The sequence below is a fragment of the Porites lutea genome, chromosome 1 (genome assembly GCF_958299795.1).
Source record: "Porites lutea chromosome 1, jaPorLute2.1, whole genome shotgun sequence".
NCBI classification, from domain to species: Eukaryota; Metazoa; Cnidaria; class Anthozoa; order Scleractinia; family Poritidae; genus Porites; species Porites lutea.
The window spans coordinates 29,718,798-29,739,155 of record NC_133201.1 but is presented as its reverse complement, the minus strand read 5'-3'; the positions used below and the strand labels follow the sequence as shown (position 1 = coordinate 29,739,155).

At 38.5% G+C, this 20,358-nt stretch overlaps 1 protein-coding gene and 1 long non-coding RNA gene across 2 annotated transcripts; both read right to left on the bottom strand.

Annotated features, from left to right (window-relative positions):
• Positions 1-2,615: 2,615 nt before the first annotated feature.
• On the bottom strand, positions 2,616-16,072 carry LOC140936797 (uncharacterized). Its single transcript, XM_073386291.1, has 5 exons — positions 15,962-16,072; positions 11,807-11,979; positions 8,160-8,285; positions 4,046-5,626; positions 2,616-3,115 (listed from the first exon to the last, which is right to left on the bottom strand). The coding sequence occupies exons 1-5, from the start codon at positions 16,030-16,032 to the stop codon at positions 2,724-2,726; spliced, it is 2,343 nt and encodes a 780-aa protein (XP_073242392.1). The 5' UTR covers positions 16,033-16,072; the 3' UTR covers positions 2,616-2,723.
• A 331-nt stretch (positions 16,073-16,403) lies between these two features.
• On the bottom strand, positions 16,404-19,387 carry LOC140936792 (uncharacterized). The gene is made up of 3 exons (XR_012165410.1): positions 19,140-19,387; positions 17,266-17,346; positions 16,404-16,482 (listed from the first exon to the last, which is right to left on the bottom strand). It is a non-coding gene; the product is annotated as an uncharacterized lncRNA (long non-coding RNA).
• Between the last annotated feature and the right edge of the window lie 971 nt (positions 19,388-20,358).

Below are 20,358 nucleotides of genomic sequence, written 5' to 3'. Positions count from 1 at the left end.
TGAAAGTCTTCTCAAAAAGCTTTTTGAAATGACGCATGGACTCCATTATTCCGATGAACACTTCTCGCTACAAAAAGGTTTACCATAATGCATTGCAGGCTATGAAACATGGATCATCCATCATTGATCATGCTTCACTGGAGCAACCTTAATTGAAATAGGTGTATATGGTTAAAATATGATATGTGAGAGGAGAACCGACAAGAAAGTTTAATTGTTTGTTCGTTTGTTTTGCGGTAATTCATAGCTAATTGCGCAACAAAAGGTACGATGTTTTTAACCGCAGAATCTGGTTTCTAGGAATAACTTTCTTTCTCTCTTGTCAGTACTTTCCTCAATAATAAATACAGCGAGCGGAATATTATTTTAAACAAGCAAAGCCGAAATAAAAGATAAATACTGAATTAAATGTAAGTTGAGCTACGATGAAAAGGCGACAGCAAAAGGCCTCCGAACGTGTGTGCTTAATCGTTTTTGGACTTCACGTTGTCACGTAAATTGCTCATATTCAATCTATTGTTTTAAAATTGATAAGGTCGGTTTGCTTTGACTATCGCCTCGAAGTAGCCAATGGTTTTATGAGTAAATATGTTTGTATTTTTTTGTGGTTTTCATTTTTAAATTTTTGTAGTTTTTTTATTTTGTTTTTTAAACCCCTCAAATTTTAACTTGAGTAAATATGGCCAATAAATTAGCAGCTTAGTACTAATAATAATTGGGGTAAAGAATAAAACTCCTGATAAATAGTTGATGGAATTGACGATAGCCTCAAAGCAATCTAAAACATGACAAAAACACGAGCAAAGCGGCTTACATTGATTTGAATCTACATTAGGACCCCGGTTTAACTCGAAATTGGATGACTCGAACTAAGTCCCATTTCCCTAGGATTTGAGCCTACCTTTTAGTCACGTTTACTAGGATAACTCGAACAAAATTTCGTTTCCCTTGATCCGAATTTACTTCGATAACTCGAATTCTGGTTCATAAAACTCAACACGAATGCCGTCCTATTAGCTTTTCCTTGTCTTGTAAACTGAGGAACAACCCCTAAAACTAACACTACAGCGATTTGTTTTTTACTGCTTCTTAATAAGGGCAACGAACACATCATGTATCTGACAGTCGTTTCCCGGTATTATCATAAAAATGCAAAATCGTGTTAAAATTTCTGATGAGATAAGTTAAATGTGCCCTCTGCTATATACTAAAGGGCTGAAATATGAATAAACTATCACTATTACCATGGAAATTGAAGATACAATCGACCCCGATAACTCGAACCCCCGCTAACTCGAACTGTTTTTTAACCTCGGGAGATCAGGCCCGATTTTAGCAGGGCTCATACAATCTCTTCCACGTAGTCGCGCTAAAATTGGTTTCGCCTTGCCCGCCGGAATGTTATTTTCAAAGAGAAACGAAAACAGAGCCTGTCCTCAGGTTAACTGGTTTTAGTATATACTAAAACAGTGGATAGTGTTTTTCGCGCACTCTGATTGGCTACTCAATCAGTGAATATCCTGCACTATTCACTGATTCACCTCCAGTTCCTCCGAGCGAGCGACGCCAAACTCGCGTAAGTTGCGAGCAAAATGCCTTCCCGGTTTGCTGCCGTAAACAAACAAAGAAATTTCACAACTAATCAAGCAAACTGTTTCCGAAATACACGAAGAAGGTGACGAAGTTCGGATTGGAAGTTTTAACAGGTAAAGTTTGTGTTTTTGACACGAATTTATCGATAAAACCGGTGAAAAAGTTTTTTGTTTACAAATGCAAATTAAGTTCGTCTTGCTTACTTTATTTAGTTGAGTTGTTCATAAATAAGCTTAAAACTAAATTTAATAACCTTTTTTTTATAGAATGACTTTAAATACAAAAAAAATTCACAATTCCTTTTGAAGAAATTTCCCCGCAAGAGCTAAACAAATGCCTTCAAATGTTTTAATTGTCGGCAAGAAAAAGCGACGGCCGCGGCCGCCGGGTCATTACGCGCCAAAATTGTAATCGTTGGCAACAGTATTTGAGTTAAAAATCGTCATTTTTGTGCTCAATTATCTCACTGTTTTAGTATATACTAAAACAATTATTCACCTCAGTGTCGGTGGCTAGTCGTGGATATTTACCTCACTGCTTCGCAGTTCGGTAAATATCCAGGACTAACCACCTCCACTTCGGTGAATAATTGTTATTTAGTCTCCCTTCTCAGAGTTCGAGGTACCGGGGTTCTACTGTATAGGTGAATCCTTGTTAACATTTTTTGCCTCATTAGCATAGGCTCATCATCATCATCTGATGAGGCTAATAACATGAAATTTCTGAATTTTGAAAGGCCATAACATTTTCAGTTATCTCTGAAAAATTGAACCCGATGTACCAGATAATTAAAAAAAAAAACCCAAAATTTACAAAGAATGTATGAGCTCATCAAGTAATTTTGCAGTTTTTAACTGCTGCTATTTTCTTTTTCACTAATTGCAAGGAGTTGAAACTTGCACAAACTCTATAAATTTACCTGCTCTTATAATTTTTGAACCTAATTGGTATATACGGCTACATCGTCTTTCATCTTCTATGGGTTAACTTGATGCTAATGAGCTAAAATGCAAACATGGCGTCACGATGAATCCGCCTTTTCAGTCCCCACACAAAAAAACTTTCACTAAACTATACGTTTAGTCTTCGACATAAAAAGTGCGAAAAATGGCTTAATTAACTGAAGGTCTTTACAAAGACGTTTCGTATGTCATTTTTGGAACTTCATGAACTGAAATTTTGGTAAAGATGGGTTCTTTCCCGCTGTCTCCAGTCTGGGTTTGTTTTTCGCTCTTGTTTCCAGGTGTTTCCTCATGATCAGAATTCCTTTCACCCGTCAGGGGTTGATCTTCTCCCAAACTAAAGTTCATAGCACCAGTATCTTGGAAAGAGGATGAAATTGACGGCATGTTCACTTTTCCTGTTTGCAGTTGGTTCTTAAAAACATTCCTTTCAGCAAATCCACGTACTTCTCCTTGCAGGTCATTCAGAGGCAGCAGCAAGGCCAGACAGCAAGAGAAAGACCATTTGGGTTTTTTAAGCCATTCTTTTATAAAGCGATAGATGTATACAATATACTGAACTGCGAAGAAACAATAGTTATAGTTACGTATATTTAGGACTGTCTGAAGTCACCTCTTTCTTTCAAGAACACCTTCTTAAAACATATACGCGTTGACTTGACGTTTTATGAGGCGGAGTCCTCTATTGTACTGTCTTAACTCTTCTCTATGAATATGTTAGCTCTAATGTCAAGTCTTGTAGATTACTTACTCACTGACTGACTGACTTACGGAGCAATACTTACATACATACTCACTTACTTACTTACTTATTTACTTAATTACATACTTTTAATTAATACTTATAACAATTACAGTTAGAATGGCAATTGAAGGTAAACCGATTTACATCGTGAACAAAATTTTGGCCGAAAACCAAAAGCAAGCACTGAGCTGGCATTGCCCTACTTGTGATTGGGGGGCTTAAGCAACGACGACTAATCGACGACGACGGCAGTGACGACGTTGCTAAGAAAAATAATTTATGTCCTTTCAAACTTTGTCGCGTCTATTTGGATCCCCTCAATTTGTCAAATGTAGGCAACTTTTCTGTTTTTTTTTTTTTGACGTTGTTATTTTCGTCGTCGTGGTTGCTTAGGCTTCCTGTTCACGTTTCATTTGAATTGTAAATATCATCCCCGAAGAATAATTAATAATATGCAAATGAGTTTATATAATAGGAAATACTGGTACATTTTGTCCTATTCACTTCACTTTGCCGACACGAAGGGCGATTGGCGACTGAGTGAGTAAGTCGGGTTCCAGATTACCTACATTCAATTCAGTCTATCTTGGGCTTGTCCCAGGTAAGATTGATTCCCCATACCTTACTATAATTAGTAACAATACCCAGGGTTGAATATTATACTATTGAAGGGTAAATTAATAACCGAAGTGGATTTACACTTAACTTACCTACGAGAAGACCGATTACCAAAGAATTAACTTACCTACGAGAAGACCGATTACCAAAGAATTTGCTCCAAACACCAGTACCTTGAACATGATGTTATCCACATATGGATCGATTGAGGCTGGAATGTTCTCGCTGTTAATTTTACTCACAGCTCCTATTCCCAAGTTTACAAAGGTCACAGCCAGAGATATCAGCATTAGTCTGCTCTCGAATGGGTCCACAATGGGGCTGACATAGGCAAAAAACATTCCATAGAGTCCTGACATGACGCACGCCAGTCCGACATATGCCCTGCTTTCACCACCAACCAGGATGAGACCTGACGTGAGGACCACCTTCCGTACTGTGTCGACCAGCTCCCAGTACCACGAGCGCGGGTGGTAGTTTTCGAAAAGGAATCGCAAGCCTGTGCTGACTTCGCTGCTCTTCACTTCGATATCAGGATTTTGGTCCTCGTCTTCCATTTCATTCTGACTTGTAACGGTCAATCGCGCTTTCCAGAGAGCTATAAGTGATGCTGTGGGAAGAAGTAGTATGTAAGCGACTGCAATGTAGGCAACGATGACTGATCGACTGTAGTTTGTACGCTCACAGTCGATACTGTAGTCAGTCTTAAGAAACTTTTGGCAGTGGGTTTTCGTTTTGTCCGAACAAAGCAGACGGCAAGTTGGGGGCAGCACACTAGCTGTTTTGGAGCAGGTACTGAGATATGTCACGTAGAGGAAGAAAAACAGGTTTCTCAAGATCAGCTCTTTCGTTTGAGAAGATTTCTTTAACTTTTCTTCTTTGGAGGAAGCACTCCGTTCGAGTAGAAGCTTTCGTAAACAATAAACGAGAATCGCAACAATGATGGCTGTGCCATTCATTGTAAGGATTGCAAACAAGCTCTTAAAAGCATTGACCTTTAATTCAGGGAAGATGCAGTGAAGAGGGGCAATCTGAAATACATTAAGCTGTATCATCTCCGAATATTTTCCAATGACAGAAAGAGAATCTGGCCATTTGACGTACGAAAATGTCTGTAACAGTCCATCAGTGACTTGGTAAAAGCCAATGACAATTTTCAGCCTTCCAAGTATCATATCCACTGTGGATCTTCCTTTTTTCTCCTTCTTTTGCTTCCTTTTACTTGACCACAGTATGACTAAAATAATGACCAGGATAACTGCCACCACGATCGACAGTTGCCCAATCATCCATTTCTTCGTTGGACACTTTTTGCACGTTTGAAACTGTTTATAGTAGCCATCACTACAAATTTCACACAGCGGTCCTTGATAGCCGTCAGCGCAAGAAGAATTGAAACCGCCATAGCAAGCCTCTTGTTGTGGACATTTGTGCGGCGTGGGAACAGTGTATGGGAACTCGATGAGGGAAGCATTAGTTGAGGAAGAGTTCCTTGAATCCAAGAGATTACGTGCAAATAATTCATAAAATTGTTTGTGGGTCTGATTCTCCCATTTCCACCAGTAACCCTTCTTCAGCTTAACATGGTCATCCACACATTGTAATCCTTCTTCATCGCATTGTGTGCAGCCTTCAAAAAGATGGGTACGATGAAATCCTTTCAAACAGCTGCAAGCTCTAAACCCAGCAAATGTGGAAGTATCTGTGCCTACAAAAAGCAAACGTCTGTTAGTTGAATTAAATGTATTGCAATCACGAAAATATATTTTTTCCATTTTTAAAAAACACATAAATAAAGTTTGAAAGCTTGCAGGGTTTGGAAGTTGAAGGCTTCATTGTCAAATGAGTTTAAATATAACAAAGCTACTTCGTAAGAACGTTTCACCGCCTTGAATTACAAGGACAGCATAGCCATGCCGAACAAACAAACAAACAAAGCAGAGGCAAAACCCTAAGGATATGGGTAAATAAATTCTCAGTTCAAAACCGATATCAAGCTTTTCTATCTAGCCTGAGAAAACAGTCGACATTTGACGACGCTACCACTGGTTTCCCCGCCAGGTGACGTCTGAGTAACGAGGGCAGAAGTTACATACTGATCTGGGTAGTGACTTTGATTGGTTGAATCAAATTTCCCACACAGCAAGACCAATCAGAAGCACTACCCAGATCTGGTAGTGACGCGTCATCAGTATGGACTTTCTGAGCTCGTTTCTCAGACGTCATTTGGCGGAGAAACTAGTGGTAGCGTCGCCAAATGTCGGCTGTTTTCTCAGGCTATTTTCTACCTTACTCACGACAATAGTCCTTATGCATGTTTACTTCAGACGAGTAAATTTAACCACCAAAGCTCGTTTTGAAATTTTAAAAGTTACAGAATTTTGCATAAATGAATTCCAATGGGAGTAGAGTTGAAAAGAATACTTACGCTCATTAAGTGAAAATGAGAAGTTTGCTTGGAAACGAGGCTTGGTGGTGAAATTTGCTCGTCTGACGTTATCAAGCATAAGTGCCATTACAAAAGCAGAGAATCTCGTTCAGTCTTCACCCTTATTTTCTGACCAGTTTTGTCTGAACTTCACTGACGCCATCAGATACTTTGAACAAGCGAACAGGGATAACGAATTTTCTGTACACTTTTCACATTCCATCTTCTAACTAGGTCGTGAGTTCGATTCTCACCTGGAGCTCGAAAAATTTTTCTGAGCTTTCTGGTGTTTGATTCTCCTTCTTCATAAATTATAAATTACAATCAAACCAGGTCAAGCGTACCACCATAGATTCTAATGATGAATTCATTATATACAACTTATTAACCGAGAGTGAAGTCATTATGGGGAAATCCCTGGAATGACCGAACGGACGAAGTTAATAAGAGGCCGTTTAACGCTCTAAATATATAACACCGCAAGTAATTGAGCCTGCGATCAATTAAAACCAATAACTGGTCAGTGCATAGCTTAAAAAAAAAACAAGTCACCTCAGTGAGTTGTAAACTTGAGCCCGCGATACAGACATGTGACACTGGTCAGCGGATACCTTTTTCACAGCTGTCAATTGACCATAACATGGATTTCCACTATCGAGTTAAACACAGATTGTATATGCCTTGGACACCCAGCGAATACTGCCGGCCATTACAAGAAACTTTTGCCAGCTTAGCAGCCAATCAGAACACTCGTACTTTTGTAGCCATATAATAATTGGCATTTTGAAATCTTGTGGTGATTCTTATCATTCTTACTAGCATCCGATGAGCAGTAAAGTCAGCAGATGGTTAAAATCATTTTGTTTTCTTCTTGAGTTCGATAAATAACAATTATTCACCGAAGTGGAGGTGGCTAGTCCTGGATATTTACCGAACTGCGAAGCAGTGAGGTAAATATCCACGACTAGCTACCGACACTGAGGTGAATAATTGTTTTAGTATATACTAAAACAGTGAGATAATTGAGCACAAAAACGACGATTAACTCAAATACTGTTGCCAACGATTACAATTTTGGTGCGTAATGACCGGGCTGCCGCGGCCGTCGCTTTTTCTTGCCGATAATTAAGACTTTTGAAGGCATTTGTTTAGCTCTTGCGGGGAAATTTCTTCAAAAGGAGTTGTGAATTCTTTTTGTATTTAAAATCATTCTATAAAAAAAGATTATTAAATTTAGTTTTAAGCTTATTTATGAACAACTCAACTAAATAAAGTAAGCAAGACTTAAGCTTCATTTGCAGTTGTACACAAAAAACTTTTTCACCGGTTTTATCGATAAATTCGTGTCAAAAAGACAAAGCTTTACCTGTTAAAACTTCCAATCCGAACTTCGTCACCTTCTTCGTGTATTTCGGAAACAGCTTGCTTGATTAGTTGTGAAATTTCTTTGTTTGTTTACGGCAGCAAACCGGGAAGGCATTTTGCTTGCAACTTACACGAGTTTGGCGCCGCTCGTTCCGAGGAACTGGAGGTGAATCAGTGAATAGTGCAGGATATTCACTGATTGAGTAGCCAATCAGAGCGCGCGGAAAACACTATCCACTGGTTTAGTATATACTAAATAATTTTATTCAAAAGCCATCGAAGACGATTTCTCTTAATCTGATAGAATGCTGAAAATCTGCAGCGCAAAATTCACTGCCCATTGAGCATGCAAGAATGCGAATTTGAATTTGAATTTGATATCCTTGCCATTATCAATATAATCTGTTTGGTCTATGTTTGACTGGGTTTGACTATAAAATATGCCTACCTTGTGGACAAGCAATGCACTCACGGGCGCTTTTGCCAGGCGCCTTACTGTACGGGACAAAAGTTCCATTTGGACATCTGAGGCAGCTGTCATTGACAAACGCTATGGTATCCGAATAGAAGCCTCCTATAAGTAAGTGTAATCAGAGTGAAAGTGTCCTTGAAATAAATTTAATTTTGTAGTCGCAAAATATGACTAAAATGGATCTACAGAGCCTAAAAAATGTAGTTAGTTTGGGGTAAAATTGCCGGGTTACAAAATCCTTGGTTTTCGGTCCGACGTTCCTTTTTAAATTCCATGACCTACAAATAACGTAGAATTCCCTGTAATATGAATGGTTTCTGTGGACGGACTTTACTATTGCATGGCATAAGAAAAAAAAGCTAGCATCTGGTCGTAGTAAGAGTCCAATAAATGTGGCTGGCAGGATACTGGTAAAGTTAGTACCAGTTTTTGCGTTTTTATGAATCGGTACAAAAGAGAGTTTGAGCATCACGTATACGGCAAACGGCAAACATCAGATTCAAGTTGAGAATTTCTCAAAATAGAAAATGAGCAGATAAAAACAGCTCAAAACAATTCTTATGGATAAAAAATTGCATGAAACTACTAATTTGTGTTGAAATAATGAAAAGTAAACGACAATTAAAGTTGAAGACTACTGGGCCCAACGTTGTTCGCCTTGTACACCAATGACCTACCAAGTGCTGTTACCTCTGGCTCTGTCTTTATGTATGCGGATGACACCACCGTTTATTGCATTGGGGACACTGTTGATAACACTGTCACTTCTTTAAATAAAGCTTTATCGGAACTGAATAGTTGGTGCCTAGAGAACTCTTTAACTCCTCACTTGGCAAAGTGCGCAGCTATACTATTGATGAGAAAACCGCACAGCGGGCCGCTAAATTCTGTGACTATTGGAGAGGATCGGAGTGAGAGAAACACACTCACCTTGTGGGTGTTACTATCGATGAAAAAATTTCCTGGTCACCTCACCTTACAGATGTGAAAAATAATTTTGTTAACAAACTGAACCTCCTGAAAAGGAGCTCGTTCTTGAGCAAAACGCCCTATTGGAAGTGTACTTCAAGATAACATTACCATCAGTCCTGTATGGCCTTGGTTGTTTGGGACGGCGGGCCTAATGGGGACCTTCGCGATCTACATTCCCTGAAAGTAATTGACTGTAGGGCAGCCAGAATAATATATCACTTGCCCCGCGATGTGCCTACTGATGAATATACCGACATTCGAATTGGAATACTTTAACCTTCTATTTTAAAATCATTAATTACAAGTAATTGAAATTATTAATTAATTTAACTGCTCCACAGCGTGTTTATAGGTGTAGCACCTGCGGCTCTTTCATACTTGACAAATAAACCTTGCACTGCGTACAACTTCAGAAGGAGTAATAACTTAATCGTCCCGCTTTTTAACTCGCAGTTTCTTAAAAACTCTATAGGCCAGTTTCGAGTTCGCTATGACCGCTGAATTAAAGAAGTGAAGACGCATTTTTTACGGGCTTAGCCTCCATCTCAAGTAATATATTCACAAATTCCAGCGAGAAAAAGACCTGTTTATTACTCTGTCTATTGTGTATATTCAAATTTCAAACACTTACTTGTCGGAAGTCCTGAATAGTTTACTTTATATCGAGACTAACCCTGTTTGAATGTGTCGTTAATGTTTGTATTCAGCGGTAATTTTTTAATTCGAAACAGGGCTATTAGCTATAGAGGAGCTATTCTTTGGAAAGCTGTCTCGACTCATTTTACAGGCTAGTTTACTGTTTTTCATCGCAAAGTTAAGAAGGACTATTATTTTAAGGAACTTGATTTTAGCGCACAGTCGGTCCAGTCTCTGCTCAAGCACTACCAAGATTTTAAAAGTTTTTAACTATTTTATGTTTTAAATGCTGTAGTCAATTTCATTCGAGGTAAGTAATGTAAATTCATTTAACATTGTATCTGTTTAGAATGTTACTGTATAATTTTAGAGTTTTGTTGTAGTTGTATTTTGTAAGTAATGTTATCCCTATTTTTAATATAGTTGTATATTCATTTGTAATTACTTTTACACGACCCCACAAGCTTTGAGCTTTAAATCCTATTGTGTTTAAATAAAGGATATGTTGTTGTTGGAAAACTTGGTCACGTGGTACAAATTCGCGTTTGCCGTTAGACGTAAACGTGATGCTTATCTTCTCTATTGTTGAAGTCAGTAAAACGCCAGAAAGAAAGAACAAGGCCAGTTAATATCCAGCAATCTTATTGACATTGTTCTCGGGCAATTCAAAGGCAAGTAGACCCTCAGGGCCTGTTTACATGGAGGTGGGGGTCCCCAGGTAGGTGAGGTAACCCGGTTAGGTGGGGTAACCCGCCTGACAATATAATCTCTCTGGGGTCCCTCACCTTCATGTAAACAGGCCCTTAAACTGATAACTCAGCTCACAATGTATCACAACAAATTTTGAAAAGAAAAAACTATTAACTAAATAGTTTTCTAGTAGCATTACAACACTGGGTGTCCCAAAGGTTCGTTCCTCTAATTTCTTGCGCTGTAACTTTTGATCAACACTTTATTTTTGCATGAAAGTTTTAGAAGATGTTTATTACTCTCTCGATTACTTGTATTCAGAAGTTCAGTAACCAGCATGCCTTCTTTGTTTCTTTTTTATCACATTTCGTTAAGACGTTGCGGCATGGTGTGGGAAACGCGATGTCGCGCCAGTAGAGGTCAAGATGATCCATTTTGAGCTTTTCTTGTCACGTCAGTGGTACACAGGAGCCATTGCGACCCCCCAAAATATCATTTTTAGATTAGGCAGCTGTAAAAAAAAACACTAAGGCTTCTTTACAAATTTGAGACGAGCTGAGCGTTAACGTTGCTTGACGGACTGAGCAGAGTTAGTTTTTTGCAAACTTAGGGACAAAACCTTCGCTTTATTTTCATCCAGACTTAGCTTGATAACTATTGTAAGAACTATCTTGATGAGTTCCTCTGTTGTACCTAGCCTTCTTAAAAATTAGTTTTAGCTGCTTTATTCATGACTTTCGTTTTCCTCTTTTTTTCTTGTCTTCAAAATCTTCATTTCTCGATGACCATTTTACCACCCCAATTTTTTTTGGATTCGGATCAGTTTCCAGGTTTTAGCAATTTCTTTATCTGACAAAGCAGTAGATCGAAGTGTACCTGGTTATGCTTTCACCTAGCTGAATGTTTTTGTGTTATCTTTCATGATATTCACAAAAAAAGAGGAAGGCGTTCGAGCAATTTGGGCTACAAGATACAAAAATTTGTGGATGGAAATATACTAGCGCACACCCACCATTGGCGCGAAAGTACACAAATCGAAAATTCGAGTCGAAAGATGGAAAAACAAGTATTAAATATTAAATTAGATAAAAAACATAATCCAGACTTTTATTTAAAAGATTTACTCATATTATCAAGTCCAATAGCACTAGCGGATTACAGACTTATATAGCAGAGGAACCGTAACTTCTGGGACACCCTGTAGAAATAAAATAATGTAATTCGCACTCGAATGCTAACAATGCTGTTTGTGATTTGAATTAATCATCACCCATAGGACAAGTACAAGTTTAAATAATAATCATGTAACACAATATATATTTTACCTGCAGGACATTCGACGCATTCAAGACGACTTGCATTTACAAAAGTACCAAGTGAACATGGTAGTAACTTGTGGCCACCAAGAGTTGTATTCGCAAAACCCACTCGCTTAAATGACTTGCGTACACGGTAATCCTCAATGTCAAGGTAACTAGAGCTATCTTGGCCCAAGCCGCTAAATTGAAAGATATAAATGTTTCAGTTAAAAAAACGTTTAAGAAATGTAACAAATTGACATTAAGGTCGTTCAAAAGATTAGTACATCGTATTTATCGGACGTGTTTTGTATTATCTGGTGGTTTGTACTAACTGCACTTTTAACTATATGAAATAAAGAAAGAAGACATATCTAGTTTGAGTTCACAAGTTTAAAGTCGAGGTTGCTAAACTTAGGCTGCAATCTGTGGAATTTTCAGGTTTTTGCAAGCAATATCTACGTCATATCCAAGGAAAAAGCAGTCATCAAAATCTGCAAAATTGCTAAATGAGTTAACGAGTTTTTAAATGAAGCTATTTGATATATTGGGCTCAAGTATATGTTCAGAGATAACTAATTTAATACAGTCGAACCATCATGGGCGACCTGCTCTCGTAAGCGAAAATCTCCCACTCTATGAAACGTTACATGGATCTCTGTGGATCAATACGGCCACACATTTGCATCAGGTGTTAAGACGTGTACTTTCTAAAGAGTTCTAAACATTCACTTTCTTTAAGATTTCGCTAGCATCGTGCAATCAGCAAGCAAGCCATCGTTTCGAAATCCCTTGATGACCTTTTTTAAAGCTGTTACTCTTTTCGTGATTTTCGTTTCCCTACTAAGTTAATATAAATGGAACTGAGTGAAGTGCAATTTGGTCTAAAATTATACCTTTGATCTGAATAACAAGAACTCGAATCAAATGGGAGAACACTCGTCGTAAGAAAACGGCCTAACAAAGTTCGTGCGTAACTCCAAATCAATTTTTCCTATCTATGCCATATCATAAACCAGCGAAGGTTAATCAAGTCTTTTGCTATCCACCAATAATATAATAGAAGGTTAATTTTGTTTGTATGTCGTTACATTCGTAGTTTTCCTTGTCCTGTCCGAACGCCTGGAACAGGCTACGTCGAAACATGTTTGCAAATTCTTTTGGAGCATTAAAACAGTATTTCGAAGTAATAGAACTGAACAAAACGTTAAAAGCCGCCAATCGCTAATCACCTCCAAACTATCACGAAGAAAAGATTTCTTGACATGTTTTTGGACATTGTTTTTCCTTCTCTTTCTACTTTTTATTGGAATCATTGTCATGGCGCAAAAACCTAAATTCGGTTACCACCTCTTTTGTAAAACTTTCATTTACAGAGACACAGTAAGCTGTAGAACACGCGCATTAGATATCACTTCTTAACTGAATTGCTTTCACACTTTCTCATATGACTCGTAAGACACGAATTTTAGGCAAATACAATAAAATACACTTCTCCTACTACGGGATAAGCATATATACTCAGTAAAAGATTGACAATTAAAAAGAGCACTACAGAAGATTAAATTGGACTTCAAGCTGACAAAAGTGGTGTCGCGGTCAGCGCGGCCCTAAAGTGACTAAATTTGACTGTGTCACATAATTGTCTAAGAATGGTAACAAAAAATGGCTCAAAAAAAAAATTCAGACAGTGGCCGGACCACGTTGATCCACCAATAAATTTTTACGCTGTCACGTCTCGACGTTTTTGACTGGTCAAAATAAAGAAAAAAAGTTAACTCTTGACAGTCTGCAAGCCCAAAACTATCAGTTACTTGGTATAGTCGTTGCTGAACCATTTAAATCGAGTTCAAAAAGTGGCTTAATGGACAAAACGGCTCAAAACGTAGTCAAAGATAGCCTGATTTGCCTTCGTTCAGTCAAAACTGTAGAGCTGAACTTGTTTGTTCTTCATTGACTTACGCTACGCAAGCATCCTTGCTGAACAGCATGCGAGAGCAAACCACCCCCTCCCCCCGCGCCATAGAGGTCAATGAAATCCCTAATTTCGTACCCAGATATCTTGTTGACGAAGCCAAAGGCGAGATCTGGCCCCAGTTGTCGCGTTGAATTTGATGTTAAAAAGATAAAAAAGAACACAAAAATTGGTTCATACTTAAGATGTGCGCATAACCACGTTTTGATAGAAAAAACTTCACGGCTCTATCAAATTCGTTGTTTAACACGTCAAAAATCGAGGATTAATTTCAAGCATGCGCTCTTTCATGGCCTGTCTCATTCCTGACAGGCAATCACGGGTACAAAATCGGATTTGACGAGATCTCACCTTTGGCTTCTTCAATAAGTAAGAGATCTGAGTATGAGATTATGAAATCCCCCGCGAGTGTTATTTCATATTAGCGCGTTCAAGGTGGCTCTAGGATCCATTTCAAAGAAAAAAAAATACGGGCTAAACCGATCTCAGATCGGTCTAATTTCCAAAAGCGACCTCAATGTGAACGAGGCCTAATCACAACTGTAGCACCAGAAAACATGAAAAGTCCGTTTGATCCTCGATCGAGTCTGAGATGACTGAGAGATCGAGAGAGACTTGCGCGTTTCTGACGCGTTGGCTCGTTTTAAGCGTTTAACAACTGTATAGCGCTCATGTTTACGATATTTTCCCCAAGGACGGCGTAAAATTTATATTACATTCAATTACGATTGAGAACAAAATCAATCAGCGGGCTTAAAACAATACACTTAACGTTTCTTTTGTTCATGATTGTGACTTGCTTGCCGCCACGTTCAGCACAGTCCACAGATAGACACAAACGAAAAATCATGCAGCTTTGCCTTTGGCACGTTTGGATCTATCGCAGTCAGCTAAAAATTTCACAACACAGTCTTACGGGTACCTTTCTCTCTTAGCCTTTCGTTTTTGCTTGTGCTTTCCAATAACGTCTTTTTAAAAAAGAAAAAGTAGAAAAGAAAAATCCAACAAACTTCAAACTGGTCTGATCGAAGAGGTGGCGAGATTACACTCGAATGCCGGTGGATGAATGAAAGAGGCACCCACCGCGTCTTTGCACGTGATTACTTTAGTGACAGCTGATTGGTACGGTTCTGACAGTTCCTGGCTTATTTCTCAAATAAAGATTATCGAAACTATGAAACTGTTCTCAGCAAAACTACTAGGACCAAATTAGGCACTAGGAGACTGTGAATTTCTTTTTTTTTTTTCTTTTTAGGTAAACTGTTGAACGTAAACGTTTATTTTCATTTGAGAACCAGGAGGACCAGGAAGGTTCAAGAAAAGGTTCACCCCAGGTGCACCTTTTCCAGTCCTATGTCAGGTCAAAAAGCTCGCATAAAATCGCTTTTGATTTTTTAAAGTTCAGCGAAGCGAGTGAACAACAAAGAATCAAACATAGCCAGAGGTCGAAGTTATTCATAACAATTCAATTTATACCTTAAAAAGGCTGCGCTGTGTTCCCTTGAAACCCCGACTTTTGTGATCCTCCCAGCCGCTCATAAGGCAAGGGTTCCGTCGCTATTATAGAATTTTAATCATGTGACCGTGACCTCGACCTTTCATATGGAGCTCGTGAACTATTGTTTTGACACCAGATATGCCGATATTATGTCGTCACGTTCAGGTCTATACCCTCGGGAGGCTTTCCATAGACTGATGGTTTTTCTTTCGAGCGAGTAGCTCAATTTAATCTGGAGTGGATCTTCAGTAAGTTGGATTCCGGATTCCAGTCTTTAGTAGGATTCCGGATTCTTAGTGCTGGATTCTGGATTCCAAAACCCAGGATTCCGGATTCCACAAGCAAAAAATTCGTGGATTCCGGAATCCGGATTCCCTTACATGGGGCGATTTCTGGGTGGTTGCTTACGAGAGGTTCGACTTGTATTACAATGCTCTTTCAACATAAAGACAGATGATATTTATAATAGCTCGGATCAGAGAATGACCAGTATTTGAAAATGAGGCAGAAAAGGGACAAAAATACAGATTACCTATACCTCACAGTGAGAGTTGAGAAAATGGGTTCGGCAAAATTTAACTTCATCTCGCTTCAATATAGTTTACATCGAGTTGATGCATGAAGCTAAAGTAACTCAGTAAATGAAGGTCAACGACAATGCAACCGCATACTAGAATATTGTATTACTGTATTAAAGAAAGTTACTAACAGATGAAAAGTGCAGCGCTCTCGTTGAAATGAATCCAAGACTTTCATGGTACCAATTTTACCATCATTCATGGTTCTACAAAAGAGAACGAAAAATGGATAGTTAAGTCTTTCTTATTGATATCAAAGCCCGATTTCCTACGAGCGAAGCAACTAATAGCAAGGACACCAATAATTGAGTTTTATATAGAATACTTCATGAAAAGTGTACTCGTGCGGTTTTGCACAATTGTAAGCTGTTAACGTATCCTAAATTGAAAGAGTGAGCGCAGTGAACGAGTGTGATTCCTTATAAGATGACAGCGACTGTATATGTTTATAATATACATCCTCATACTTATATATTTTGTGGGGCTATTTCGAAGGAAGATGTAGAACTCCCTCTGTTATGTATTTGGCCAATTTCTACAACAGTTCTGATAATATAACAATCGTACTTACATGACGGAAGTTAGGTTATGAAAATCGTGAAAAGACAAGACTCGGAGGCTCACTTCTTTTAAGTGAGTGCGAATCATGAAGCTGCAAAGAACGAAAAGTTAACTGAAAAGTTTTTATTATCTTTGGTATCATCTATTACCACTACTATTTGTTCCCATAATTATCACTTATTGTTGCTTCTTCTTTTCATTACAAGTTCTTTCAAGCTGTCACACCTACCTACATATCAGCACCACTCGTACCTAGAACTAGCAATCAGCTTAGAGGTAAAAACAATTTACAGTTGCTACGTGTCAATACCACCTTTTATGGAACACCCTCTTTCAAATTTTCAGAACCCAAACTATAAAATAGTTTAGACTTTAGATGATGATCTTATCTTCATCGCGACGATCATATCTTTATTCTAAATTTGTTTTTCCGCGGCTCACATCATCTTCATGTCTCATTCCTTTCACGGGTTAAAATAAACTCAACAAATTGGTCTTCTGGGTCTTCATAGCTCAATGATGGAGCACTGCAGCGCTAACGTAGAGGCCATGGGTTCGCATCCCGTTGAAGTCCCGAAAATGTTTGCGGGTTTATTTGCAAAATTGCAATAAACATTAATGCGACGATCATATCTTCATTCAAAATTTGTATTTCGGCAGTTCACATCATCGTCATAATCTTAGAGCTACCGCTAGTATAGATCACTTTAAAAACAATGTTCGTTTGTCTGAACTTTGTGAGCTAGCTTGCGCTCATGTGCTACTCTTCAATCCGATTTCAAATAAAGCTTTGCTGCTACTACTATTACTAAATACTACTACTTGGCGAAAGTTATGAACCATTCATAAATAATACAAATCGGTTTATACTTACATTAAGACCTTCTCATTTGGTTTATCTGGGATACTGAAAGCCCGATGCCCAATAGTCTTGATAGGATTATCTGAAAGCACTCTAAAGGTTTGAATTGCGTAAGTGTTAGTATATAAGAAGCTGCCAGTCGAAACGCCAGTAATCAAGTGACCAATCAGTCCTTGAAATACATTGTAAGACGAGAAACCTTCCCCGAGTTTGTGAGCCACTTGAGCGGATTAAGAGAAAGTAACTGGACAGGTCCAATTATTTTCTCTTGGACTAGCTCGTAAGATCTTGTACATAAATTAGAAGAAGGATCTTCCGCTAAGTCCTAATAGTCCGGTACAAAGGGAATATCCATTTCCCGCTCCCTCGAATATGTTCACAGACATGTATCTTCTTAATCCTTTCTGTAAGGGTATTTCAGAAATAGATGTTTGCATGATTGATTGCTTGCTGTGGCTATACGAACGCATTCCTTATTTTCACTAAAAGCCACTTGTCATCTACGTCTGAAGTTGAAAAGAAACCTTTCTGAAAATTTGTGATAACACAATTCAGCTACAAAACTAAAAGCAGACTTTCTTTTCTTCATTTTGCCTGTTAAACGAAGTACTAGCTTAAACTAAGGGGGTGTTTACATGACATCGGGGCGACATTCTCGCCGGCGCGAGTTCACTCCGGTTCCCTCTCATGACTCTATATTTGTTTACATGATACCACCACAAAATGCCATGCTGGCGCGGTATGGCGTTAAATCTCCGCCAAAAATCAGGGGCACCCAACGAGAATATAATTCAAAGCCACTTAAACATAGCATTGTTAAACCTATTTTAGTATATAAACGGTAGATATAGGCATATTTTTATCCCCTAAAAATTTTTCATCTGTTCGGATTTACTAGCTGAAGAGTCCAGTGATCCGAAAGTTGTAGGAATCGAAACTGACCTTTTCGAAAATTTCAGCCAGAAAAAAGGCTCCCAAAATTCTAGTTGACCTTTTTAGGGTGAAAATCCGTTAAAAATGAGCAATTATACCATTTTTTAGATGTTCGAAAATCATAGGAGAGGCAGGCAAGCAAGACATTTTACAACAAATGTTCCGAAAATTCTAGATCTCAAATCGTCTTCCGAATAGATATTTTCCGAAAATTGACGTCGGGTGCCCCTGAAAAATCAAGTTTTACTTTCAACATCCAAGTTTTCATTTTAACCGTTATGTTTACGATTTAGATATGAACTTTTAGGAACAAAACAGTTTCTTTGCATTCAACATCATACAAGTTCAAAGACGCTAAACAAGATTCAAGATTGAAGTTGCCTCTTGAACACTCAACTAATGGCTTCAACAATCCAGTCTTCGTTTCAACATTGAAGCCTTCGTTTTAACATTTGAGTTTCTGACAACGATCAAAGCATGTTGAAAGTAAAACTTGATTTTTGGCGGAGATTTAACGCCATATATAGGCGCGAGTCACTCCGGCGTGAGCTCACCCCGGTTGTTGTACCGGGGCGAGAATTTAACTCCGGTACGAAATCTCGCAACGGTATCATAAAAAATAAAAGATTGCCCAGTCTGAATTTCAGACATCCTCTAGAGTCAAAGAGATGTCCGAAATTCAGACTAAAAGATTTCTCTCGATAGCTTTTCACCGTTTTCCGTTATCAATCGATAAAATCACTTGATCGCTAACGATTTTTATCGATTTCGTTTTTTATCTATTTTCTGCTCCGGGAAGTAACTACATGCGGAACTGAGGTTATTATGCCTTGATTATTCATAATGGATTTTCCTTCTCTACAAAAGTTGTAACAATACGAGGTAACTACTTTGTTTACTCTGCCTTGGGTCGGTCATCATAACATCTTTTCCGAAAAGTGGACTATACTTACAATATGCCAAGCTGTCCCTGGGCTTCGAAAGCTTCATCACTGATTGACTGAAGGTGATTGTTATTGAGCAATCTATAATTCAGCAAAGAAGAATGCAATATCATGATGGTAATTAATAGTTTATCTACGAGGGCGCTCTGTCGAAGCCACAGAGTGGACGAGTGGTTAGAGGAGTCTTAGAGCGATGGACTTGCAATTCGGAGGCCCCGAGTTCAAAACTCGCTCTGACCGCTAGCTGGATTTGTTCTTGGTCGTTCCGGGTTCAAATCCTGGGCCACACTTGTAAATAGCCAGCTAGTTTGCCTCCAGCCATTTCGGATTCTTAAACCTCTTAAGTTTGATTTAGATTATTTGTTTCAGGCATTTGCTCAGCCCCACTAGCATTAGTGCTATAAATACTGCCGAGGGTAAATAGGGTATATATAAATAAGACATTTAAAACAGTTTCCGGTTAGCACAAACGTATTTTGAACGAACGTATTTTAGCTCACTAGACGTTAGATAGATAGATAAGTAGATAGATAGGTAGATAGGTAGATAGATAGATAGATAGATAGATAGATAGATAGATAGATAAATAGATAGATAGATAGATAGATAGATAGATAGATAGATAGATAGATAGATAGATGGATGGATGGATGGATGGATAGATGGATGGGATGATGGATGGATAGATAGATATATTGATAGATACTTTTTTAAATGAGGGTTTCACTTGATATCCACAGATAATATAAGCGTGGCCCTCCAAAAAAAACTAACATTAATTATCATACGGTTATCGCGGAGGACATGTGCTCCATCTTTCTGCCACTATTCTTCCTAAGTCAACTTATAACTGGAACGGAAATTGAATTCAGGGGTTATGTAAGGTTCAGTCTTGCCTTTAGAAGTGATGCTCTTGCTGTGAATACGAATGGTTCTAGTGAAGAAAGCTACGGGGCTAGACGGCGTATCCGCGCGTCTTTTAAAGTATGAAGGTGTGTCTATTACCCCATCTCTCACAAGCGTGTTTGAACACAGTGTTAAAGCCTGCAAGTCATCAGACCAGTGGAAAATAGCTAGAGTCAGTGCGGCGTTCAAAAAAGGACTAGAGGAAGACAGAACATGTTACGGACCACTATCTATGCTCAGCATACATACCAAGACAGAAAATTAATGGAATCCTGCGTCGCAGGTAATATCATTAGAGGATGTTAGCATCGACAACGAGTAC

Excerpts from the sequence above, each read along its gene's own strand:
- LOC140936797 (XM_073386291.1), bottom strand. The coding sequence starts at position 16,032 with ATGAATGATGGTAAAATTGGTACCATGAAAGTCTTGGATTCATTTCAA. Across the intron at positions 11,980-15,961 it reads GAGCGCTGCACTTTTCATCT|CGGCTTGGGCCAAGATAGCT; the intron begins GTTAGTAACTTT and ends CTTTCAATTTAG. Across the intron at positions 8,286-11,806 it reads ATGCGTCGAATGTCCTGCAG|GAGGCTTCTATTCGGATACC; the intron begins GTAAAATATATA and ends ACTTACTTATAG.